The sequence below is a fragment of the Emydura macquarii genome, unplaced genomic scaffold (assembly GCF_026122565.2).
Source record: "Emydura macquarii macquarii isolate MOO-44397 ecotype Brisbane River unplaced genomic scaffold, CSIRO-AGI_Emac_v2 contig_1390, whole genome shotgun sequence".
Taxonomy (NCBI): domain Eukaryota; kingdom Metazoa; phylum Chordata; order Testudines; family Chelidae; genus Emydura; species Emydura macquarii.
This window is the reverse complement of record NW_027131527.1, coordinates 24,813,461-24,840,039: the sequence shown is the minus strand read 5'-3', so window position 1 is coordinate 24,840,039 and position 26,579 is coordinate 24,813,461. Positions and strand designations below refer to the sequence as shown.

General features: G+C 39.5%; 1 protein-coding gene across 3 annotated transcripts in view; it reads left to right on the top strand.

Moving 5' to 3' along the window:
- Positions 1 to 26,579, top strand: part of LOC137156180 (adhesion G protein-coupled receptor A3-like) — a 444,419-nt gene that overhangs the window by 21,939 nt on the left and 395,901 nt on the right. For all 3 annotated transcript variants that reach the window (XM_067552912.1, XM_067552913.1, XM_067552914.1), the window contains one exon: positions 1,511 to 2,460. In XM_067552912.1, coding sequence (XP_067409013.1) covers positions 2,240 to 2,460 — 221 coding nt within the window. In that variant the 5' untranslated portion in view covers positions 1,511 to 2,239. The remainder of the gene's footprint in view (positions 1 to 1,510; positions 2,461 to 26,579) is intronic.

Here is a 26,579-nt window from a genome sequence, read left to right as displayed (position 1 = left end):
TCCTGTTTGTTTTCTACCTTAAATATTAGGAATGTCAAGTCTTTTCTTTCCTGTTCTTACTGCAGAATTTTACAGACAACTGGGATGTACAGTGTGAACTTTCTTGTCCCTTAATCGTATGTACAACACTTCATAGAGTCCTTGAGTTAGATTAGTGTTTAAAAACAAACAAAGCAGTTTTAATTGTTTGATATATATAACTGTATTAGTTCTCCAGTTGTCTCGAGAGATGTAAAAAAACCAGGGTTGACCTGAATTTCTAACATGGTTAAAAATGCATGTGAATTTAAATACTTTTTAGGCTTTTTTTACCTTAAAAAAGAAAAAAGGGCACAGCTATTATGATGCTGAGATGACTCATGTAACACACACATCCCATTTTATTCTCTGAGTAAGATTTACACCACTTTGCTTTTAAAAAGAGCAAAGAAGTGTAACATTAATGACATTTTTAAAGCAAAAACTCTACAAAACAGATTGCTCTAGAGATAAAATTTCCTTGATCATTGTATTTCACAATAGCAGTAACTTTTCTATTATTGAATATTAATTAATATATTAGGCCCAGAAGGCCCAGATTAGGAATTAAGGCTCCATTATGCTAGGGTCTGTACAAACACAAAAAGCAGCCCTTGCCTTTGGGGAACATTACAGCATCATTATTGCCCTCAAAACTAGTCACTTATAATAGTTATGTATTGTATTTATGGTAACAAATGTTAGAAACTTACAATCTTTAACCCAGATCCGGCAATGAGCTCGAGGCCATAGACCTCCATTGATTTAAATAAGACTCTTTGTGGGCACCGAGGTCTGTCAGAGTACAGTTGATTGCAGGATTGGGGTTTCTGTTACAAACTGTCTTTTCATTCACTCTCAGCTAGAACTAGATGAATTGTTGGTTGTAATTTATGCTGAGAAGTTAGCCTTCTTTTCTGTTCCTGAATTGTCTGCAAATAGATCACGTCTGACTGCTCATATTGTGAGTAATTTTCAGCCTAAAGTAAATATACATTACACATATGTATGGAGAATGAGAGAATAAACCACACCCAAGAGACCTCTGTATGGAGCCTGATTGAAGTCAATGGAACTGTGGGCAGGGGTCTACCCATACAGAGGTTCGGGCAGGATGGGGATCTTTGTTTCTTGATATCAATTAATCTTTGCTAGGGGCCTAAACTTGGCCGCCTTTGAACAAACAAATTTATACCAGCGTTCTCAAAAAGTGAATGAAAAACTGGGTGCGGCCACACTAAAAAATGAAGAATTTGCAAAACCGTTTGAATATCCCCATCCCAGTTTGCTCAGCTCTGCATGGCTGTCTGGAGTACACATGTTGAAAGTAAACATTATATCTTGCGGAGTCTCTTATTCTTTGAGCTTCTGTGTATTTTTGCTATGCTGCCCTCATGCATCAACACTTATTGTAGGTGTAAGCTTTTCTGTGGCAGCAACCGTCCCTGAGGCTAAGGTGAACTTAACCTTAACTATTGTCTCCATTTTACAGATGGGAAACTACAGCAGGGAGAGAGGAAGCCAGCTGCCAAAAGTCACAGGGGAAATCAGTGGCAGCGCTGGGACATGAAACCAGATCGCCACTGTCCTCCTCCAATGCCTTAACCACAAGGCCGTGGTCACTCAGTGGCATCTCCCCCTTCAGTTCCCCTCGCCAAGCCCACAGCCGGGGGAGGGAGGGGGAATAGGTTGGCTGTAAAGGGGGTTGCCGGGGCGTCCCTGCCTCTGTCACGGCCTCAGGCAGGGGCCACCGGGGGCTGCTCGCCCTGTGGCGCACCAGCCCAGGCTCAGCACGGGGGAGCAGAAGGCAGCGACCCCCGCGAGCGCTGCCGCCTGCAACCCGGCTGGCTAGAGCCCGGCTCGCTAAGGCGGCCGGTGCTCGGCCCCGGGGCGCTGCCCTGGGCGGCTGCCGGCCGGAGCCTGGCGGTGGGCGGGCCGCGCTGACATCAGCTCAGCTGGCGGCGGGAGGGGGAGGCCGCTCTGCCCTCCTGGGGCTGGGGGGAGCTTTATTCCAGGGAGCGGAGAGCGGCTGCGGCTCCGCCCGGTGAGGGGGACTCGCCTTCTCTGCCCTGCCCTGCGGCCGCCGGCTGCGGAGCGGGTCAGTGCAGGAGGCGTGGCGGGCACCGAGCCGCCCTCGCAGCTGGCTGTGCGGAGCGTGCCATGAGCGGCTCAGCCGGGCGGGCGCAGCGCAGCGCAGAGCCTCGGCGTCGGCTCCTCCACCATGCACGGGCTCTGCCGCTGCCTTTGCTTCGTGGCCGCGCTGGCCGGGCTCTCCTGGGCCAGCAGGAACTGCCCGGACCTGAGCGTTGACAGCTGCCTCTGCACCGCGGAGCGCGCCAAGGGGCCCGGCCGCCAGACCGTCCGCATCAAAGTTGTCTGCAGCGGCGGGGAGTTGGTGGAAACTTTGCCGCCCTCTCTGCTGCCGAACCGCACGGTGTCTCTGTAAGTACAGCCCGGCCGGGCTGCGGGGGCACGTGTGGAGTCTGGGCCGGGCGGGGGGGTGTGAATGCAGCTGGCGAGGCGAGCGTGTGAAAGGAAACCCAGCTGACAAGGGTCCGTCTTTGCTGCTCTTCCAATCGGCTCGGGCCGTACGTAGGAGCCGGGCTTCAATGCAGGAGTTAGCCGGCCGTGCGTGGGGGAGAGCCCACGCTGAAGGGCACTTTGAGCGCCTGGAAGTTGACGTGTGAGAGCCGAAGACCTCAGCCATCCCCCGCCGTGCTGTGCACTCACCCCAGGCAGGGACGCCTCCCCTCTCACACTCCCGCTCCCAAACAGTATCCCCATCCCGATGTAAACGATTGGCAGCAATCTAGTCACTGGTTTGTGCAGACAACTGTTACAGCTTCTAAGGGGACAGGGCAGCTTGGATTCTAAAAGCGTGTCATTTCCTTTCTGGGGGAGAAATGATAGTAGGGGGATCAGAAAGCAACACCTACGAAGAAACGTTACTGCCCAAATTGTTAGTGTACGTCTGTCCCAAACTTTCTCCTGTCTGAAAGTTTGAAAGGAAGCTACTTCTCTGCCTCAAAAGAGGAAATGGTTCAGTGCGAGCAACAAAAATGATGCAGTATGAAATATACGTCAAACATCTTAATTACAGTCAAATAAGAATAGAAACTGAGATCAAAGTGGATATGTGCATTGGAGTTGTGGCCCGGTGGGTCCCAGGATATTAAAGAGACAAGGTGGGACTGAAGTAACCTGAAGAAGAACTCTGTGTAGCTCGAAAGCTTGTCTCACTCACCAACAGAAGTTGGTCGTGCAAAAGATATTACCTCACCCATCTTGTCTTGCCAGTCAAACTGGGTACGCAGTACCCTGCTTTTTAAAAATATTTAAGAGTTTGTTTTCACTTCTGGATTTGAAACCCTTGTTGATATTTTGTTTGCTTTTGGGAAGCACGACCTACTGCAATGTCAACTGCATACTACTGTGCTGGGTGATTTGCAAATGTTAGTGGTAGCAAAATGATTAGACCAACTGGTGCACTTTTAAACTTAAACAGGATTAATTTCAAACCCTAAGAATGATAAAACATGCAGTCTGTACTGCTGAGCTGCATTTTAAGGGTTATTTAACAAATTATCTGAAAAAAATTTTTTCCCCTCTAAGTTTGGAAGCCGAGATGTCTATATTTTTGTCTGCATACATTTTTGATTGTGTACATACTGTTTGGCATATTCCAGAGGTTTGTATTATTTGAGTAGTTCAGTAGTTGAAAATGACACAATATGGTACATTGTTGACTTTCATGAGTTTTGGAAATAGACAACAGATATTGTTGCCTGTTGCACATACCTTAACTTGAATAGGTCTTCATTTCATTATAAGTAAACATAACCAATGATATTTCTGTACCTCTATCACTGTGAGGTTAAAGTAATGTTCCTATCACCCAAGCATTAACATTGATGACATTTTGCCCTTTTGATCATGCATAAATCCAACTGATCCTATGCTGCTGAATTTAGTTCATTTGAGAATTCATGCTGTGAACATCTCCACTGTTCACAGCACTTTCTTTAAGTCAACACTTTTAGGAGACAAGTGGTAAAGATAGTCATTTATAACTTCTGGGGAATTTGTGCTTGTAAAAGTACAGATGTGCTGCTTAGTGTGCTCCAGTTCAGGTGTTGCTAAAACTGGTTAGTGACTTTATGCTGATCTTTCATCTGGGAAGCTTGCGCTTCTTAATATACTGATGTGATAACCAAACTTCTTGCAGAATTTTGCTGAACTGAGGTACAATAGTTTTATTAAATCAACATACGTTTGTAGCTACCACCTAAATGCAATATTATTTCCATAACGGTTTATGATTTTCTTTAAGAACATAAAGCATTCTAACTTCTAAAAAGATTTATGCTGACAACTACTTTTCTCCATTAGTTAAGAAATTTCTAGAAAGCCTCAAATTTTGCATGTCTACAAGGTGTTTATTTTCTTGTGCTTCTTTTTTAAATATATATGTTCACAAATTTCTCCAGACTTTTTGGAAACACTTCTCTTGTGACCACTTATACTTTTTAACTGTACTAGCAAGTGAATTCAGCATACTTAATACTTAAAGTATATGAGATAGGAGCATGCTATTAAAGGAAGAAATGAGGTTGGGAAAAGAAGGGAAGAGAGATCATGGGAGGGAGGGAATAAATTTCTAAGGGCAAATCCACAGCTGGTGCAAGTTGTCATAGCTCCAAAATGACAATTTGCACTATCTGAGGACCTGCCCACTAATATCTAAGATTTATGGCACCTAGTGTCAAGGTAGATAATACCGTACAGTTCCCATGAAAGCCAAAAATGCTTGTTCAAGTACTACATTTTTGAAAGTCACTTAATCTTAATTGGTAACTTGTTGTTTATAGCTAATTGATTAAATCTGTGAGAGACAAGGTGGGTAAGGTAATGTCTTTTATTGGACCAACTTCTGCTGATTTCAAAACTGATTGTGTTTTAGAAGTCTTCTATATCTTATGCTCAAAATTGCTCTCTTTAAGCGACTACAATGTCTTAGTGCCTGCTAAATGCTATACTCTTCTCCTGTTCCTTTTTAAACTAAATTTACTTAAAGGAGATTATAGATTTAGGCTTGGAGAAAATGTAAATATAAGCTAATGCTTGAAGGTAAAAAAAACAAAAACAAAAAACCTTTAAACTTGAGGTGTGTAAATTTTTCCTATCTCAGTTTTTTCCCCCCACTAATGGATCATGTAGCTGACAATTTGATTGAAAGTGTCAGTTCATCATAAACAGTTTCCTTGTGGAAAACCTTTGTTACACTTGTGATATTTGGCCAGCTGCAGAAATTGGTGGCAAAAAGCTCAAACACTGGTGTGTTTCGATTTGTTTTTCTAGCTTCATAGAAGACCTAGGAAAAGAGCATTTGCTTGCAGACATGCTGCCTATATCCATTCAGTTTTATTGGGCTTTAGAGAAAGCTGTAACATATGGAATATAAAGTCTTGGATTGCTTTAACAATTAGGAAATATAGATGTGAATAAAGGAAATGTATGTTGCAGATGCAGTAATAAGACAATTGTAGTGAATGATTATAAAATTTCATATGATTTTAATAATTCATTCAATAATAGTTTTCTTTTCAGTGCTATTTTATTGGAAGGGCAGATCTAAGACAAATTGTTACAATATTCTGATAACTCTAATAGGCAGTTATGAAAAATTACCACCATTGATAGGTAATACAAATCTCTTAAATCAATGACATGAAGTTGTAGTGCATACTTATCCTTTGTAAGTACATATGTAGCATTTTACATGCTTTATAATGCAGTTATCAACTAATTTAACACAATGTGTGTGTGTGTTGTGAGGGAAGTGACGTAGTCTTAAAGTTTCTCTAATTGACTAACTATTGACGTTGCTTGTGACGGGCGGACTTGGCAGGATTTGACATATTTACTAAATGTTTTGCTAATTTAGGGTGTGATCTGAGGTTAACAGACTCCTGTTGACTTCAGTGAGCTTTGGATGAAGTTTTAACCTATTTATCTTCAGTTTGAGTAGTGGGAGAGATTGTTACTGAACCGGCTCATACGGTTTTAAAAAACTTTACATTCAGTGATGTCTGAGCTATAAAATGCGATCCCGATAAATTAAAGGAATTTCACTGGAAATAAAATTAAGAACATGTTCTGATAAATCAGCTGTGATACCCAAATATTTTTTTTAAAGAAATTTGTTAAAATGTTCTGGATGCAGTATTTAACTATCTGTATTTAAAATTATTATTTCACTGCCTTTGAAATAGGAACTGCAAACACTTAACATGGATAAAACAGCTATCTAATTTTACTGTAGCTTCTAAAAGTAACTGTGTACCTTTTGTTGAAATGAGAGTTTATACCAATCTACAGCGATACTTCTCAGTGACTTGCAACAGAGACTTCTGTGCCTTCTGTAGCAGTGGGATTACTTCTCCTCTTTCTACAGCGTGATACTGCTGTCACAAAGCTGCATTAAATTATGGCACTCACTGTTTCCACATTGATACCAATAATTACTGATGTGTAGATTTTGCTTTTGGCAGATTTAATTAATTTATGTTTAGACATTGGATTTTTATATCATGTTAAAACTTTTATGGTAGTTGTTTATATGTTTTTTAAATTGTGTATTTGGCTTGTATACTTTATTTTTATTTATTTTTTACTGTAATGGCCTTTGAAAGTGTACTTGTGGAGAAGGAGGTTAACGATGAAGAATAAGAAAGTAATGGAAGGGCTAGCCATTTACAACAGTGATGGACTCGATGACGTTTAAGACATGTAGAATAAGACATTATAAAAACTGAGATGTCATTGTTTCCAAAGTTATACTTAAGATTTTCTCACCCTAAAATGAAAAAGATGAAGAAAAATCCCACTTCAAGATTGTAGATGTAGAATCATTTGCAAATTATGATGGATATAGTTAAACCTGATTAGGCCCTTCTTGTTACCCTATGGCCCAAATTGAGTAGAACGAAATACTTAGTGACATTAAAGGACAAAAAACTGAGAAAATGTATTAAGCAAATGATACTATAATACACGAGTTTAGTCAGCCTGTGAAATTCATTGTCGTTGTCATCATGACAAATCCCCAAGGGATGTGGCTCAGTGCAAATTTCACATCACCTGGCTTGATCTCTGGCAAGGTGCTTAAGGTGGTCTAGCTGTATATTCAGTTTTTGTCCATCCCTGGCAATCTGATTGTGCCACTGGAGTTTTTGGCACTAACGTGATCAGTAACTATGTAGTGGCATTCCTCGGTACGCAAGCGTCAGGATTCATTGATCTTCCATTCTAATAATAATGCCGAACCAAGAAATCTGAAGAAACCAAACCTGTGCTGATGGAGGTGGTTGCTGGGTTTGGTTTCTAATATCCTCATATCTGGTCTTGTCCTGCCACTTAATATGGAGCAGTTGACAAAGATGACGAGAATTGAACACCTCAATCTGGTGTTCTTCAGCCGTCCTCAGCGCCCATGTTTCACTTCTGTAAAATACAAGTGGTATAACCTGTTGGTGGGTTTTGTTTTTTTTTTGAAGAGAGAGAGAGTATATTCATTATCATGAAAGGTAATAAAGACACATCAGGCTGGATTATAAAATGGACAAGATGGTGGTCAAGACCATTATAGTTATGTAAATTAATAATGTGGGTACTCCAATCTCATGTTTCAGGCCCTAAATTGCAGAGATTAGGAAAGGTCTTCCTACTCCACATCTACGTAGACCAGTCCATAGTTGGTTAAGGTATCATCCATTTCTTGAGACAATATGCTAAATGAGAAGGACCAATGATCTGATTTTAATGGCCTTATTGTGTCTTTATGGTCTGCTGTTTTGAAGAAGTGCACACTTAACTTAAAGTTTAGGCAAATCTCTGTCCTTTGATTTCCCTTCGGCTTTGATTGAGTGAGGTTTTTTTACTCCTGCTATTGCCAGACAAGATCAGTCTGTATCCTGTGACCCTGTCCATTTAGGTATTGGAAGCCTTTGTCTGCCATATAACTTGTTTTGGCTGTCCACTCCATTACACACTCTTCCCTAGTGGGACGGGGCCTTCTGAGCTCCCTAGTACTTCTTCATGCTTCCTCCTTCGAATCACGAAGACCTTCCTTTGTGGTGACCTCCTATCTGGCTGAGGAACTGTCCTTTCAGATCCTGTACATGCTATTTCTTGAGCATGTTGGTAGGCTCATTAGGGTGTGCAACATATGAGATGCTCTTTCCCTCAAGAGCACTCTAAATTCTGGTTGATGTGGGAGCTTGAACTTGAACTGATGGTCCAAGCTCTCACAATATAAATAAGCAATATGTACTGCAACTTTTTGGATAATAACCATTTACAGAACACATTTTTATGAGACAATGAAACGAGTTAAATACACTTAAAAAACTTACATGCATTAAATTTTACTTTTTAAAATTAAACGTGCCCTGAAACAATGACCACATTTTATTTAATTTTTTTTATAATGTCCAGTAATATTAAAGATGGACATTCTAGATGTACAGATTTATTGGTAAATGAATTACAGGGATCCGTTCAGGACCAAGCACTCCTTGGATGCACATGTAACTGCTTTTAGAAATCAGCAGAGAATTTTGATAAACAGGGAATGTTGGATCAGCCTTCACTGCCTTGCGGACCTATATAATACATGTGTATTAATGAAAATCCTTATGATGCACTAGACTGCTTTGTTTTGCATTTGGATCTCTGATGCAACTGAAAAATGTGTAGAGACACAGTCAGAAAGGTCCTGGCTAGCTATGAGGCAGTTCAGGAGTCATTCCAGATATGGTTGGTTGCACCATATGATCGTTGGCCCTGTTGACCTCAGATACACACAGGCAACTCATTCATTGCAAAGCATGTTCAAAGCACTGTGGTCTAGAGGTTAAAGCACATGTAGGTAGTTAGGAGATCTAGGTTCTGTTCTCAGCTCTACCACAGAGTTGCTGGCTGTCTTTTTTTTTTTTTTTTTTTTTTTTTTTTTTAAGGTAAGCTATTGATCTTGTTTGTGCCTCTGTTTTTCCTTCTGTAAAATGGTGATAATATAGTCTTCCTTCTAGTGCTTGTGAATCTTTATTCATTAAATGCCTTAGTATCCTTGAATGGAAAGTGATATAATTACAAAAGATTACTAAAATCCCCCTATTTCTGATGGTGGTATATGATTAACTTATTTTTCCTTCAGAAGAAAACCCAGCACTTTTCCCAGACCAACTCCTTTTTCATGGATACATTTTCCCTCAGTTATCCCTCTGCAACTCTGTTGTCTTAAATGGGGCTATACAGATTTAACTAAAGGTAGAACTTGGCCTACAGTAAATAATATTACAAATACAGTGAACGTGCCAAGCTGAAGAAGCACATTTTAACCATAGATAGTGGCAGTCACGAGCCACTCAGATATTTAATTTCAGAGAGATGCTGTGTGGCTCTAATGATGATACATAGCATTTTCATTCTCAGAGCACTTTACAAACATTACCCAATTCTCTCAATGCTGAATTTACTCCATTTCCCCCGTTCCCAAATTACTTCAATGTTGTCACATCTATGCTGGTTTTATGTACTTTTAAAAAATACAACTTCATTTTTTTTCATGACCAATATTTTGTGTCTTCTTGTTCTATGCTGCTGCGATTCATAATGGTGGTTGTTAATAAATTATATGGCAAATAAATTTCGCTGCACTGTACTTTTACAGCATTAAAACACATTTCATGTCCCTAAGTGTGTACAATCTGAGATATGCATGTCAAGCAAATTCAAGACAATATTTTAGGAAGGGATGAACAAAAAAAGATTATTGGTGAGGAGCTAATGGAAAAGGAGGATTCTGAGAGTGGGTTTTACAATTTTTTAAAATAATATTTAGCCCCCGCATAACACTTGTAATCTGTAGATCATTCATAAAGCACTTTATATAGACAAATAAATTATTACAGTATCACTAAACAGATGGGGAAACGAAGGTGGAGAGAGCTAAGTGACTTGTCCAAGGTCATGCAATAGATCATTGTCAGAGACCGGAATAGAAAGTCAGGTCTTCTGGCTCCCTTTCCATATGCTGGTCCATGCAGCCTCTCAAAAATTTGTTGGGTGGACAATCAGCCAGGGCAAACTGACAGAAGATATGAGAGAGAGAGAAAAGGAGTGGTAGGGAGAGGTGAGGGGGAAACTGGATGAAAGGGATGAGATTGTATAGGGCATTTGTAGGTCAGCCTAAAATTGACTAGTTTTTTTGGTCTAGACATGGCCAGAATGCTTACAGAATGCCATGAATGTACATGTTTTATTTACTCCAATAGACAGACATGGTGGGTGAGGTAATATCTGTTATTGGACCAACTTCATTTCTCCATCTTATTTTTGGGGAGGGGAGAATGGGGCCTTGAACTCTCTCTTTCATTTGGCAGTATCTTAATATAATAATGAAATCCTGACATTTTGGTGGTCAAATTGACACTTAGGCTCACTGATGCCAGTTTTACATGCCAAAGGAACAATATGAGAGCCTAAGTGAAGGATCTGGATGTTATATTAAGGTACCCATATTTGCTAAATGGATTCAAAGTATAATAAATGGTTACCATACTATTATATTACTTGGTAATATAATTTAGATTAAGTTTTGTCATAATAAATTCTTAAATATATATTTCTTTGCCTTTTTCATTCTACCTAACCTAAGGGTAATGAGTGATCATTGCAGTTCCACAGCCTAAAAATTCGGTGCTCCTTCTTCTGCTAGACAAGTGGATCTTTAGAGGGCCAGGACTGCAGTCTTTGCTGAATTATTAATTGGACCACTTATTCACTTGATCATTTCACCTACAGACATAGGATGTGTATCAACTTGCACATCAATGACTTTCTAATTTTGGGGTAGACTTTTTCCAGAGGGACAAAAGACTTAAACAAGAATGCTTTGGGGGAAAAAAAATCTGTATAAACTTGCTTTAGCAGGGTGTATAGGCTTAGGTAAAGTGTCATATTGTAAATTTCCTCCCTCAAATGTGGATCTCTGCCCTACGGGATAACTTGTCAGTTGATCCATTATTGACCTTAGTTGACTGTCAAGCAAGAAGAGATTTGGTAAATGCCACTGCTTATTTTGCTAAGTTAGGCCAATATGTTCTGCTTAGATTTATTTTTAATGCCCAGTGGATATACTGAGCAAAAAATTAAATTGTGTGTCCAGTGCATATACCCTCATCTGTTGCATCTGGGTAGAGACCAATGTTTGGACCATTGGCAGTTCTAAAGCAGTCAGTGTCTTGGGGTGGGATTCATGAAGAGAAGGATGCATTGCAATGCTGAGCCTTATGATGCCAAACTCTTTGGGGCCTAGGAAATCACAGGAGTACCTCTTCAATCCACAAAGCCTGAATTAGGGGCCTAAGCTCTCTGTACTATGATGAAGAGAGAGAGAGGTGCCTTAGACTGTAATTCACAAAGCCAGCATGCTAGGTGGGGAGCTGCCTAAGATAGCTAATGGGAGACAACAACAAGAGGGGTATGTGCTAAGCGCTGCCCTTCTCTCAAAATAGGCACCTATGTCAGGGCTGCAGGGAGACGCCTAACTCTGCTAGTGATCAATGTGTTAAGGGAACATAGGTGCTCAGCTGCCTAGTTACATGTAAAATCTGAAGCAAAACAGCTAGGGTGATAGGAGAACCTCCTGTTTAATCTGTAATTTAGTGGATACTTTGGGTCCTTCATTTTCAGTTTTTATTTTATTTAATTTTTTCCTGGGAATGTATCGGTGTTTATTACTACTACAACAACAAAAGCATCTGACAATCAAAGCAAAAAACTATTAATAATTTTTCTGGGTAAATATCAGGGTTTCTTTGGGGGGATGGAAGGATAGGGAAAAAGGTATGCAGTAGATTAATGCTTTGGTGAATGGAATTCAATATGGTTTGCTGCAAAACTAAAAGAGAATTCAAAACACGATGCCAGTTCTGAGTTTAAGAAAACAATACATATCTAATCTCCAAATAAAACCTTTTATTTGAATAAACAGTTTACTATTGTAGACTTAGAACTATTAACCTATATTTACATTTAATAATTGGGTCCAATATTTTAAAATATTTATAAACATTCAGTCTTATGTGAAGTCCTTCAGTGTAATTTCCAAAAGTCCTGTGTAGCGTAGGTTTGCAACTATCTCTTTTAGGAGTCTTTTCCAAGGCCCGTACCCTTACAATCTTGGATGTAGCCAAATTTCAAAAATACTCTCTTCACATCAGCTGAGCCAGGTTGGACACTGAGGATGTGAGAGGCAGCACAGGTCAAAATTGGAAAGTCAGTGCATTGGACTTTCCAGAATTCAAGAGTAGTGATAAAGCGGTTGTCCGGGGAATGCATTTCCATGTAGGTGCGGAATTTGCTTTCCAGTTTTGTGTTTTCTTCATTAGAAGCCATTATACAAGCATATTAATTAAATTTATCAGCTGAGGCCACACTTTTACAATGAGGGCCAAACAATACAATGACTTTCCAGAATGATGATTTACTGTAAAAAGCTTCTGGGGGCATATTGCGAGTGACAATAGCTTCCCACTTCTCTGACAGCTCTTTGTAAAAACTTTTGAAAGCTTTTGCACGTTTGTCCTGCTCAGTGACTGGCAACGTAGACATGAAAAGATTTGGTTTTTTTCTGGAATCTCCCCAGGTGTGCTTTTACGAGAAAGTTCTGCAGAGATATTGTTAACCAGAATGCCATACATCTCTGTATTAGAAAATGTGCTGTTTTGCTAAAGAATTGGTTCCAATTTCTTCTGCGCTTTATGAAGTGGTTGAAGTGTTTAAATCAAGAATTCGAGTTTTGTACGAAGGCTTTGCCCAATTTTTTGCGAAGCCGCTTGTTTTCATCCTTTCCATTGTTGAATCTTCATGATCTAAAAGTCTCATTAAGACACCCCAGGCCTTCTGAACACTCTGCGCAGCCAAATACAATTAAACAGTCTTATCTGTACAACTGGAACTGGAATGCTGCTTTCAAACACAATCTTTTTGCAAATATCATAGAAGAAGTTTTTGTTTTACTTGAATGCTTAAAAACTGTACCAGCATCTGTTACGAACCTTTTAAAATCAGCCATTTTGGGAATGCTTGTTGCATGAGAGACAGCAACATGTCACAGGTGAACTGGGCAAGACAAACAAAGCAAACAGTTTTTCATTCATCTTTACATCTTGTGTGAACTTTGTGCAGTAAGAAGCCGTCACTGTTGCCACATCCTTCTAGATAAGTACATATTAATTTAAAGTTTTACTGACACAAGCTGCAACTGTTTACCTGTTTGCTGTTACAAACTCCAATTCTGCCAAAATGAGTGTGGGCTTCTCCACAGCAAAATCAAAAAAATGAAAACAAAATCACCAGGGTGGGGTGGTTGAGAACATCTGTCGATTCGTCAAAGAACTAACTATATTTCCAGCCAACATCTCTTTAATTTTGTTGGTCAGAGCAACATTTTCATCCAAATATTTCTTGGTCAGATTGATTGATTGAATTTGGCAAGGATTTTTCAGCTGGACAGAAATTTTGCACAAAGTCCCCGAAAGGACCATCAGCAAGCCTTAGAGGCTGCTCTGAAAAGCAGAGGGCATATACAAATTTACTTACTACATCATGTTGATCTTGCTCTTTCTGCCGTGCCTGGATGAATGCTGATTGCAATGTTTGCTTGTTTCTATTTTTGCCTTCCTGTTTTAGTCTTAAGTGTCGTTTGCTCTCCAAATTTATTTTAATCCAGTCGGCCCAAGTGTCAACTTTGATGCCACATCATTTACAGCACATACACTCAACTTCATCCTTTTCTTCTATTTTTGCATGTTTTTAAAGTTTCAAATACTTCCTTGTGTTCTGAAACGTATTTTGATACAAATTTCTGTTTTCTTCCCATTTTAGTGTGCCAAATCTTTAAACTGCTATCTGCTAACAGCTTGAAACGTGTACGTGATTGGCATGAGATTCATCAGAACATTCAGATGCGCATGCACTTCAGAGCTTGCGTGCGTACCTGTTTGTGTGTATCTTCTAGACTAATACATAGTCTTACTTCAACAGGCAGCTTTGCATATACACACACAGACTAATGTATTATTGTAATGTGCTTTATTAGGAAAATACAAGTTTTTTTTATATATATGAATGATACAAAAGTAGGGTGAAAATCGGGGGGGGGGAACATACTTTTTGTAAAACCCAGGATTTTTTTTATAAAAATTGGTTTAAACTGAAAACGAAGGGGTTTAAGGATACCATAAATCACTCAGGATGTGGGAGACCAAGAGGTCAAATTCTCCCCTGAGAGTAAGAGGGATTCGAACAGGAGTCTCCTATCTCTCAGGTGAGTACCCTAGCCACTGCGCTGTGGAATATTCTAATGTGGGGCACCCTCAATCTCTCCTATTGAGATTGTTCCACTTGAATTGAATAGTGGAGTACTTTCTCTCTCTCTGGCCCAGTTAATATTTAAGAGAGACTCTATAGCTCAGTGGATAGGGCACTCCCATGAGAGTTGGCAGATCCCTATTCAAATCCTTTCTCCTCAATAGGAAAAGGGGACTTAGGATGTGGAGACCCCCTATTCGAATACCCTATCTAAAGATTACAAAGGAGGTCCCCCTCCCCAGCTGTTTTTGTGTGAACTTGAATGAGGGGCCTGATCTGGTAGGCATGCTCAAAGGCCACTTACTGGACTGGGCCCTCACACATGACTTGGGCAGCTGAACTCCTATCTTTTTTGGTTTGTGAATCACTCTGTGGCTTAGGCAGGAGATAGGCGTCTGGACAGCTGGCATGAGGCAATAGTGCATGTGCTCATGTAGGAAATAGGTACCCAAGCACCTAAAGTGAGGCTACAGTGTGCGTGCCCAGAGAAAGAAACTTAGGTGCTGAATGAGTTTAGGCTCCTACAGGTTTAGGTGGCAGCCAAGTGGGAGCTTTGTGAATTGTAGTGGTGCCTAAAAATGGGAGTTAGGCATCTAAGTACCTTCGTGGATCCCATCTTTGGTCACTAACCTGGGTCACTAGTAAAGTCCTGTCCACCATCTGGTTGTATGTCTTACTCCAGCTCTCACAGGTAATTTATGCATGTGGAAGTTCCCCTTGAAGGAGCCTGCAGGAGTTCATGCCTCTTGGGGATCATAATAGCTTTTGTCAACCACTGAAAGAGACTTATTTTTCCCTAAAAAGCAGGTGATGAAAGTGGCTCTCAGAAGGAACATTGAGACATTTACAGCATTGCTGGAAATCTTGGTACCATCCACATGTGGGGGGCATTGTCACAGCTGCTTGAGCCGGCCCTGTTCCAGATAATCCATCCTTCTTTCCTCAGACTGCGTTTTGACCTGCTTCTATTATACACAGCAGCTTTGTGGCATAAATCTGGAAGCTAAAAAGGGTGGATTTTCTCCAGTGAGACAGCTATTCTGCTCTAAGCACTCCTAGGAAGTATTTGTGAGGCTCACTCACTTCTCTCATGCATACCTGAGATTTGAGTACTGAATTGGCTTGACTTTCACCACTTGTTTAATAATCTTTCTGAATGCTTTCAAGCCGCTGTACTTGCCCTTTCTCTCTCTAATTTTATGTACAACGGCCACTTGATTTCTTAGCTCCTCCTTCATTTTCATTGTCCCTGACTAGTAATTCTACAGCATTAGAAATACATAAAATAGTCTGCTGGCTATATGTCTTTTTAGTTATACTTGACTAATCTTTATTTCATTGGCCAAGATAGTAAACTTGGGCAACACATGTTTTCTAGTTCTCTGAAGTTAATGTGGAGTTATAGATGTCTCAAACGCTTGCCCGCTCGTATCTCTGTCTCTGTTTCTCTGTCTCTCTCTCCTTTTTTTAATATAGCGAATACTGGTTTTAAATTTTAATTTTGAGGTAACATGCCACTGTTGACTATTTTTAGTAGTTCCTACTTTATTCTCATGCCTGAAACAGAGCTGAGAGTTTGATCTCCAAACAGTGAATGTAGTTCATGACATTGCTCCATTTCTGATGTTTTTATTATAGTCTAATAACTTTGATAGTTACTTGTCTATATTAAATTGGACTTAATCTTATCTGAAAAACAATATGTCCAATGTATAAACTGTTCTGTCAGTAACAAAACACAGGCAGGCAAAGACTTGTGGGATTTGTTGCTGTATGCTGGTAGTTTTATTATAAAAACCTATGAAAAAACTGAGATGTACCTCTAGGTCTGATAGAATTGAGCTCTTGCTGTCAAGTAGCACATAAATAAAAATGTCCTTTTAAACCTTTAACACTCTCTCCCTTGGTAAAGCCTCAGGATTTGGAGTTGACTGTATTTTACCTTCTTGAGTTGTGAATATACTGTCTTGAATTCTCTGTTACACTAAGGCCCCTCTGGCAATGTAGATGGGCCGCAACGTAACTGAGACTCAAACCTGCTGAGATTTTCTTCATTATTAATGCGGCATTATGGCTTTGAAAAACCTATTTGCCTAGGTCCTCCATGGCTACTGGGATATGGACATTCAGGGTTCTCCCTGGCTAATAAGGTGTTTCTGTAGTTTCTTCCTTTTGCAGCAATCAAGGTAGCAGAGGTGACTGATAAATAGCCTCTTTTATGTAAAGATGAACCAATTCCAATTTAAAATAGGTGCTTCAGTGTTTGTTTCACAGACCAGAATTGTAACTGGAAAGATAAAGGGATTATATGTACGTGAATTAAAGTAAAGACAAAGCTAAATAATAGAATGGAAAATAAACCTAAACCTGGTAATATTCTAAAACTGGACCTGGAAAAATGGAAACAGAATACACGTTCGTTGGAGGAGCTGAACATTCTGTCAAATTTGCTATACCTTATTAGCTCCTGACAGTAGATATTCATTTAAAATTAAAATTAACATTAACTCTAGCATTTTGTATGAGGGCAGAACAAATGCACTACAATCTCATTGGAAAAGCTCATAGACTCAAAGTCTTTAAGGCCAGAAGGGACCATCGTGATCATCTGACCTCCTGCATGTTGCAGACCGCAGAACCTCACACACCCAATCCTGTAAAAGACCCATAAGCTCTGGCTGAGGTACTGAAGTCCTCAAATCATCACTTAAAAACTTCAAGTTACAGAGAATCCATCATTTACCCTAGCTCAAATCAGCAAGTGACCCATGTATTGGTAGATACAAGAAATGGGGGTTAGAGTCCCAGACCTCAAACCTGAACACAGCTCGGACTGTGGCAAGCCCTGCAGCTAGAACTTTGTGAATTTTGTTTTAGACGAAACCTATTTTGGCGAATATGCAGAATCAGTGACATTGAAACATGAATTCATATCTGATTTGCCAAATTGTTCATTTTGAGGGTGAAAATAATTCTGAAATAATTGAAAGGAAACATTTTGATTTTTCAGTTTGAAACACTTGTTTAAAAATTACCTTTTAATTATTTTTAAAAAAAAATGTACTTTTCAAAATTGCCAATGAACTGAAAAGGTCATTATTCACCCAGCTCTACTTGCAGCATTTTGGACAAATATAACAAAAATGATGGCATGGATGCACCGAAGGAGTGTATGAAATTTTCTCTCTGTTATGGTGACTTATCAACAGCCTAACAAAAACCAGCTTCAGCTTTTAACACTTAGGACGCAAGGTCCCTGCTGACCAAGAATCTGTTTCCTTGCAATAGTACCTAAAAGTTACATCCTGGAGCAATGCAGTATTGAGATTCTTGGATAAGTGTACGCATTCTGAGCATCTCTTCACCCTCCCATCTCCCAAAACATGAGCCTTGCTCCTCTTCTTTTTTTCCTTTTATTCTAAAGAATATCCTGCTATGAGGCTCAGCTTTGACTACTGGAAAAGAGCCTAATTCTTGTTACTTCTCCCACTGACTAACCTCTGCATTTAGCCAGTGTTATCCCCTGCTCTTTTCTGCTGTTGCACTCTCCCTCTGCACTGTTGCTTTCACAAGCTTTCTTCTTTTCCTTCCCATATGCATTCTAGTCTTTCCTCCTTCCCCAGATGTCCCTTTGCCACAAAGGTCTTTCAGAAATACATCTATAGTGGCCTCCCTTGCTTTGCTCCATTGTATTTCAGTCTCCAGACAATGCCCTCTTCTGTTCTTCAGTCTCCCTTTTTCACCCTCCCTCACTCTGTCCTAGACTGTGGGTTGCACTCCTATGCCTACTTTTTCTTTGTCCCCATTCCAGTTTTCCCTGTCTCTCACACCCGGCTCTTCCTTCATGCATTCCCAGTTCCCACTCCTTTTTTCATCCTTTTTAGGGCATCTTCTAATCTCTTTTAATCTAACTACATCTATTTCCTCCCGCTTCTTTGCTCTGCCTTCATCTCTGCGTTCTCCAGTTCCTCTATTCCCCACTGACTACTGCTGGTTTGTAAACTCCATCTGCTCAGTAGAAGACCAAAGCAGTCCTACTGCCATCACTGAAGTACTTCTCAGTTCATCACCTAAACTGTGGCCAGGAAATGGGAGGAGAATTCTGAGTGTGGTTGTACTAAGCAGTAGCTTCACGGGGTGACTCTGTTGCCTTCCTGCCAATTCTCAGCTGCAGCGGATAGACACTGCAATCTTCCTTGCCCCCCACACCCAGGGCTGGATGTTGATGGCATATGGGAGAAGGAGGGGCATTCCCCTCTCAGTCCTCTGCACCCTCATGTAACTACTCCCATGATTGTGTTACAGAAAATACAGTAAAGCATGCAGTATGTATATAAAGTGTAGCAACTGAGGATAAGATCTCTCCAGAATGCATTGTTACTTTAGTGACTGTCTTTGGGCAAAAAAAGTAACCTTTTCGATATGTAAAACAAATCTAGGTTGAAATGACAGTATTCCTCTTTGCTGTGGTATGTCGTATCACTCACAGCCTTTTACAAGTGTATTATGGCATTTCATCTTAAATCAAATTAATGAATTGTTCTCAGCTATGGGGGCTGTGGCTGACAAATCCATACTAATGTTGCAAAAGCCGCAGTTTCCTATTTTATGCTATAGCTGGTGTATAGGAAATCAAACAGTTGAAAAATCCACTAGTGTTACATTTATTGATCAGAAATGTGTGAGCATTTTAACAAGCTAGATTCTGAATTTCTGATTTGTGACTAGCATTACACTATTAAGCAAATTGGAACAATGTCTGGTTTCCATTGTAGGAAGACAATGATTATTTTCTTTGCAGAGGGAATTACACTTGGTGATTGAGTAAAATTAAACAAAAAAAATTAAGAAGTTATGTGGGTTCCACCCATCAACCTTCCTCCTTCCCCTCCCCCCTCGCCATTAGGCCTACATATAACAAGAAGGTCCTCATAACATGATCACACATCTGATACTCAGCGATGTAAAATTCTACATATCGAAAAAGGCACAGTTGTACTTTTTGTACTATGCACTGAATAGTGTTTATTGTCTTGTATTGTGATGATGTAGTGGAATTAGTGATGCCTGGAATTCAAGAGATGCGGTGGTTCAGTTGAGTTTTGATGAGATTACAAATTCAGATAATTACAGGCGTTTTCAAACCTTTTTTGCTGGGACTCCCCTTGAAAATATTTCAGGCTGTGACGACCTCCCCTCCCAAAAAGTGACGACCCTGCGTGTCTTACCACCCTCCCTCATGTCATGCCACCCTTACTTCTTCACAGCATCTGGTCAGCAGTCGCTGTTCTCTGGCAACCCGGCTCTGAAGGGCTCTGGCTGTCCGCCATGCACAGGGCTGACAGCCACAGCCCCGGCATGTGCGGGGACTGACATTTTGCAACCCCCTTCCCCACAATAACCTCACGACCCCTTGAGGGGTTCCGACCCTCAGTTTGAGAACCCCTGAGACAAATGCACTGGCATATCTCAGAGCAGTTGGTGTGGCTACTTTCACTGTGGGGAGTCTTCCCTCCCCCTGCCGGTAGCAGCAGCCTTTGAGGGTGGTCAAACCAGCCCTGTATTCATCTGAAGGAGTCTCATGGGGAGTCTCCACAGCCTTTTCCCTTCACTAGCAGGAAGGTTGGGCAAGCACACTGGCAGGAGACAATCTTCAAGGGATGGTTCCGTGATCTTGCTTTCACTCCTCCTCTTCAGCCGCATGGCCATTCATGCTATGTTCACTGCTGCCCTCTTAGAATTTGGGGTGAGAGCATCTCATGGATACTCCAGAGTACTCAGTACACCTTACGAAACCCATGAGGATTCAAGACTTGGGACAAAAATGTCAGAAGATCCAATCTCAGATGCCTAGCCTTACTAATATTTCATAAAATATAAAATGTATATGAGCTAACCCAGACAATGCATTGAATTAATACTAATTGCTGCTTATTTAAATAAGATCTTATTAAATATATCTCTTGTACCCATTAATACTCAAGATTTTTCCTGAACATAGAACTTGAACATCTAGAACGACACTTTTTGTTATCAAAGCAAAAAAGTGAGAACGTTTTCAAAAACCAGCAACTACAGTAATTTTTCACTGTCTCTTGGTATGTTTTTTGACTTCCCGATTAATTTCACAATAAACATGATGCATAGATAAACACTTCAGTAATAGCAAATATGCAGAAAAATGCAGAAATGATCATTTATTTTGTGCAATTTATATTGTCTCCATTTGTGCAAGATTCTTTGTTCATTAAAACTAATGTAAAACCAGTAGCTTTTTATGAAGCAAAAAGCAACAATAAGCAGTAAATAAATGGTAGCTGCATATTTGTTACAGATACACATCAGCTGTTTATCTCCTTAAATACTTCAAGGCAAGTCATTGCTTTAGAATACTTCATGCTCATCAGATTATCATTATAAACCTGTTTCTAATTGGATAATTTTCCAGAAACAATTCCTGAATAATTAATTTGTGCCTCCATGTAATTATTGGTTCATTATATAATCACTTTAAAATGTTGCTATAAAGGCTTTATTTTATATACTGTTACAATATAAATTGCTCACTGACATCTTGATTTTTAAATATTTATTTGCTTTACTTAAGCATTACAGTAGCATCAGTAACTTGTATAGAATGCTTCGTTATAATATATTAAAAATACGGTAGAAATATTTAAAGGAGCCTAAGAAAATATGGTTCCCAAATCCCATTGAAATTCAACAGTATTTAAGTGCCTATGTCTCTTAGGATCCTTTGAAAATCCTAGCCTAATATTACTATTTGATATCATTATGGCACCTAATTTACTAATGGAATACTTGATCTCAAAGATTTTTGATAATGAAAAATAATTAAAGGCAAGATGAAATTTTGAATAAATTAAAGCAGGTAATTTTAAAACTTAAATTATAGTTTTTCAAAGCACTATTTCAGTTTATGCAAAGTGAGTATTTTACAGAAAAAAATATAAAGTCCTATATTAATAAATGATTAAAATGGAGTCTTTCTTGAAAAGTGGCTAAAAATGGTGAGATGGCCTTTACATGTTGGCTCAATGATTTCCATGTAACATGTATTAAGTTTACAACTAATAGTCTGGACTTCGAGAGTCAAACTGGATGTTTTTTTTCTTGTAATATAGGTTCTGTTGGCCAATGTAGGGACTCAGTTGCCACAGATGTTACTGCATTGCCTTCAGTGGATTCGCATAGTTACTGATCCTGCTTGGAACTTACTAAATGTGGTATATGGAGCTTTAGTAGGGTGACCAGATGTTCCGATTTTATAGGGACAGTCCCAATGTTTGGAGCTTAGTCTTTTACAGAGCTGCTTATAACTCCCCCACCCCCTACCCAGTTTTTCACACGTGCTATCTGGTCACCCTAAGCTTTAAGAACTGTGAAGGCTATGTCTTGTTACGGCACCTTCTGCAGTCTGGAACGTTCTGGGCTGGCAGAGTTCAAAGGACTTGTCATTGGATGTTTTTGCAACTAGAGCTGGGTTGCAGATTGAACCCAAGGATGAAATGGTACTTGTTATAGATTATACACAAGGGATTCTAACTCACTGTGCTGCTGTAATTTTTTGTTACTTTATTTTCTTGTTGATCCAGTTAATTGTTGGCAAACTACAAAGCATGGTCAGCTGATTAGATTTTGGGAGACACGAGTAAATTATTCTGTTGATATACTAGAAAGACTAGAATAAAACTCTCTGTTAAACTAAGAGAAAAGCAGAAAAACATCTTACAACTGAAGTGAGTATATCTGATTTTTTGCTGCACCGAAGAAGTGGATTTAAACATTTCTACACTGTCAATTGTTAGAGTAGAACAACACATTAGTCATAGTCAAGGATATATGGATATAACATAATGAATAGAGGCCGAACTGTTTTTTGTTTTTTGTTTTTTCTTTCTTTCTAAGAGTTCTGTCAAAAATGAGTTGTATGGTCTTCTTACATGGAGTATAGGAAAAAAGTTAGATGATATTTTAGTCACTTTGCATAACTTTTTATTTACTAGAAATATGACTATAGCACATTGAGATATTCAAAATCATGATTTGAATCAATAGATTTGGTAAAAATAGACCCTTCTGATGTAGTGGTTATTAACTAGTTAAAAACTTAGATATGATCTCTCATCAATCTTGTATTGGTAGTTTGAGAGAATTCAGTAAGGATGTGCATGGCAAAGGGGAAGTAAGAGTAAAGAAACAGCATCTCCTATTGAACTTGTCCAATACCCCTCTTAGGGGGAAGGGTGAGCTGCAGCAGGGATGCTGCTTCATCTCATTTCTGATTGGCTACCAGGGAGCTGAACTGAAAACTCTTCAGGATTCAGGCTCACTTGCTATGTGTCTGTACAGCACTTAGCAAAAAAAGCATTCCAGTCCTAAATGAGGCCTGTAGGCACTACTGTAATATGAATAAAAAATAAAAGGCACCCTCCCTATTTGTTGGTCTTGTTTCCTGATGGCTGATATGGGGATATATGAGTTTGCCTTTTGTTCCTGCTCCCCGCTGCCTGCCTGCATCTAAGATCCAGTTCTAGTTGTCCATAAACATTGTGAGCCCAATTCTTCACAGCCTTATGTAGTCATTTGCACTTGTGAAATGTAGGTGCACAATGGGTGTAAAAGCTACCAAATCTGAAAAGTGTACAACACATAGCAAAAATGGGGCTTTCTTTCTTTGTACAGGTGTAAATGGCTACTCAGAGTGCAAAGCAATGGTGAAGAGGGCCTTGTTTTGTTTGTACTGGTAAACCATTGTTAATGGGGTGGATGTCAGTTACATGTTTAAAAAGAGACCTTGTGGAAAAGTGGTTGTGCCACTATTTGTGTCGATGCCGCCAGGCTTAAGTTTCAGCTTTTCCCTTTCTGCAGATACATAAATTCACCACTCCTAGGCTGCCTTCAGCACATGCTGATGGTGATAGATATTATTCCACCAGTTGGATATGGGTCACTACTCTTTTAAGCCAAAGTGCATGTGGGGGAAATAACTAAAAAAAAAATCTGTTTTGAGTCTGACTAAAGATTATAGTCCAAAAATTAATCATTTTTGATGGGGCAGAGGGAGAAGGGAGAGAATATCTGAAAACTTCCATACATGGCTTTAAGGTTTTCCAACCAGTTCTAAAATGCACCTGTGCAAAAGCACTTTCCCCGTTTTTGAGGCAATTAGTCTTTTCCATGTCACTTTTATGTCCAGGTGGCCTAGTTAAACAGAGTCTCAGATTATAAAGATCTGTGTCTCTGAGCAGGTTTGTCACATGGTACCAGCCTTTCCCTGTGCTCAGGTGTAGGAGAGGGCTCTAGTTTTCTTCCCTGTTGTTGACTTACATTGATGTGGTTGAATGGAAGGTAGACTTACTACTCCTGCAGATAAGCCAATCATTAGAGACTGATGGCTGTTTTGTCTGTGACAGGGCTCGCTGCATACCTTGCTTCTTCATTGGCTAACATAAGCAATCAGTCTGGTGGCTTGTATCCTTAGCTTGGTGTTGTGGAACAGGACTTGGCAGCCTTGAGTTTAGGGGATAAATGTAAAGGCATGCACACCCATACTGCGATTTTTCAAGGGTTAACTTCCAGAAGTATTGCAAACAACTCATTGTTGTTCTATATTAGACCTTATTCTGCAATAAAGATGAATTGATCACTGAACTAAAAGTTGATGGTTGCTTTAGGTGAAAATAATCATGACCTAATTTCATTTGTTACGTGCAAACAAAATATGGTACTGATTAGTGATATGTACTTGGTACTTTAAAAATGCCTGAAACTGAAAACAGTCATGAGTAAAACTGAGTGGAAAGAAAAATGTAAGCCAGAATGTGAATAATTGGGAATTGCTTGATTAGATTCCACCCTCCCAATTCTGCAATTACAAAAGAAGGTTTCTTTAGGTTAAAAAAAAAAAAAAATCTTGGTTAAGGATAAGAATGACCTGATAACTTGCACCCGATTAGGCCAAAGGGCACTCTGAACCATTAATATGTGGGGTTTTTTTCTTTAAAAAACCCAGCAAATCTCTGAACACTTGAAGCTCCAGAGAAACAGAGGAGAAAAAAGCTAACATCGTGCCAATATTTAAAAAGGATAAGCAGAATGACAGAATGATCTAGGTAACTATAGGCTACTTAGCCTGATATTAATCCCCGGCAAAATAATGCAAATGCTGATGGGCTACAATTGGTAGTGTAATTGATGCAAATCGTAGATTCCTAGTTTATACCTCCCAGAAGGTACCACTGTCATAATTTAGTCTGAGATCCTGTATAACTCAGGTCATAGGATTTCCCTTAATTCCTGTTTAACTACAGCATATTTTTTTAGAAAAACATCCAATCTTTATTTAAAAATTGCTGGGTATGGTGACTCTACCACAACCCCTGTTAAGTTATTCCCATGGATAATTACCTTCACTGGTTAAAAAAACAAACAAACAAAACACCACTTTATTTCCAGTCTGAACTTGATTAGCTTTAGCTTGGATTTGTTATACCTTAGTCTGCTAGACTGAAGAGGCTATTATCAAATATTTGTTTCTCATGCAGGTACCTTACAAACTGTAATCAAGTCATCCCTTAACTTTCTCTTTGTTAAACTAAATAGACTGAGCTCTTTGAGCATATAAATCATGTTTTCCAATTCCTTAATCATTCTTGTGGATCAACTTTAAACCCTCTCCAATTTATCAACTTCTTTTGAATCACAGGCACCAAAAGTTGTCACAGTATTCTAATAGTGGTCACATCAGCGCTAAATACAGAGGCAATATACCCCCCTATTCTTAGCTGAGATTCCCCAGTTTATACATCCAAGGATTGCACTAGCCCTTTTGCACTGAGACCTCATTTTCAGGAGTCCCCATTCTGTAAGCATGGCCTATGTTTCTTCTTCCTAGAGGTATAACTTTACATTTGGCTGTGTTAAAATGCATGTTGTTTGCTTCAACCCATTTTACTAATCATTCTAAATCACTATCAGTAATACTGTTCTCTTCATTATTTACCACTTCCTAAGTCTTTGTGTTATCTGCAAACTTTATCAGTGGTGATTTTATGTTTTCTTCCAGCTCATTGATAGAAATGTTAAACAGAGTAGGGTTAAGAACCCATTTCTGCGGTATGCCACTGGAAACAGACCTGCTCAATGATGATTCCCCATTTTGAAACCTGTCAGTGAAACCAGGTTTTAATCCACTTTAAGCCAATTTTCACCATTCTGGGTTTTTAAATCAAAATGTTGTGCAGTTTTATGGAAGCTGGGGCTTTCAAACAAGTTTAATTGTTGATAAGATCACAAGATTGGTGGCTGAAGGGGAAGTGTGTTGATATAATATATTCAGACTTCTCTTAGGTATTTGATTTAGCGCCGCATGAAATTCCGATTTAAAGAAGAGGAAAGAAAATCACAGGACCATTAAATGGGCTAAAAACTGGCTAACTAATAAATCTCAAAATAATTGTGAATGGGGAATCCTCATTCACTGACTGTTTCTAGCGGGGGCCTGTACAGATTTGATCTTGACCCAGTGCTGCTCAGCATCATTTTTAATGAGCTGGATGGAAATATAAAATTATAACTCATAAAAATCTGCGGAAGACACACAGATTGGTGGAGTGGTAAATAATGGGTCAGATCACTTGGTAAGGTGGGCTCATTTGAACAAACCAGCATTTTAACACAGCCAAATGCAGGGTCCTATATCCATGAACAAAGAATATCAGTCATACTTACAGGCTGGGGACTATTCCTGGAATACAGTGTTGCTGAATAGAATTTCGCTGTAATGGTAGATAACCAGTTGAAGAAGAACACCCAGTGTGATGCTGTAGCTAAGAGAGTGAATGTGATTCTTGGATGTCTGAACAAGGGATATCAAGTAGGAGTAGGGAGGTGGTGTTACCTCTACATGCAGCATTAGTGAGATCATGAATGGCATACTGTGCCCACTCCTGGCATCCTCACTTCAAAAAGGATGTTGACAAATTGGAAAGTGTTAAACCAATAGCTACAAGAATGATTGAAGATCTGGAAAACATGCCTTATAGCAACAAACTTAAATTCATGCTGTTTAGTTTATCCCAGAGAGAGTTAAGAGGTGATTT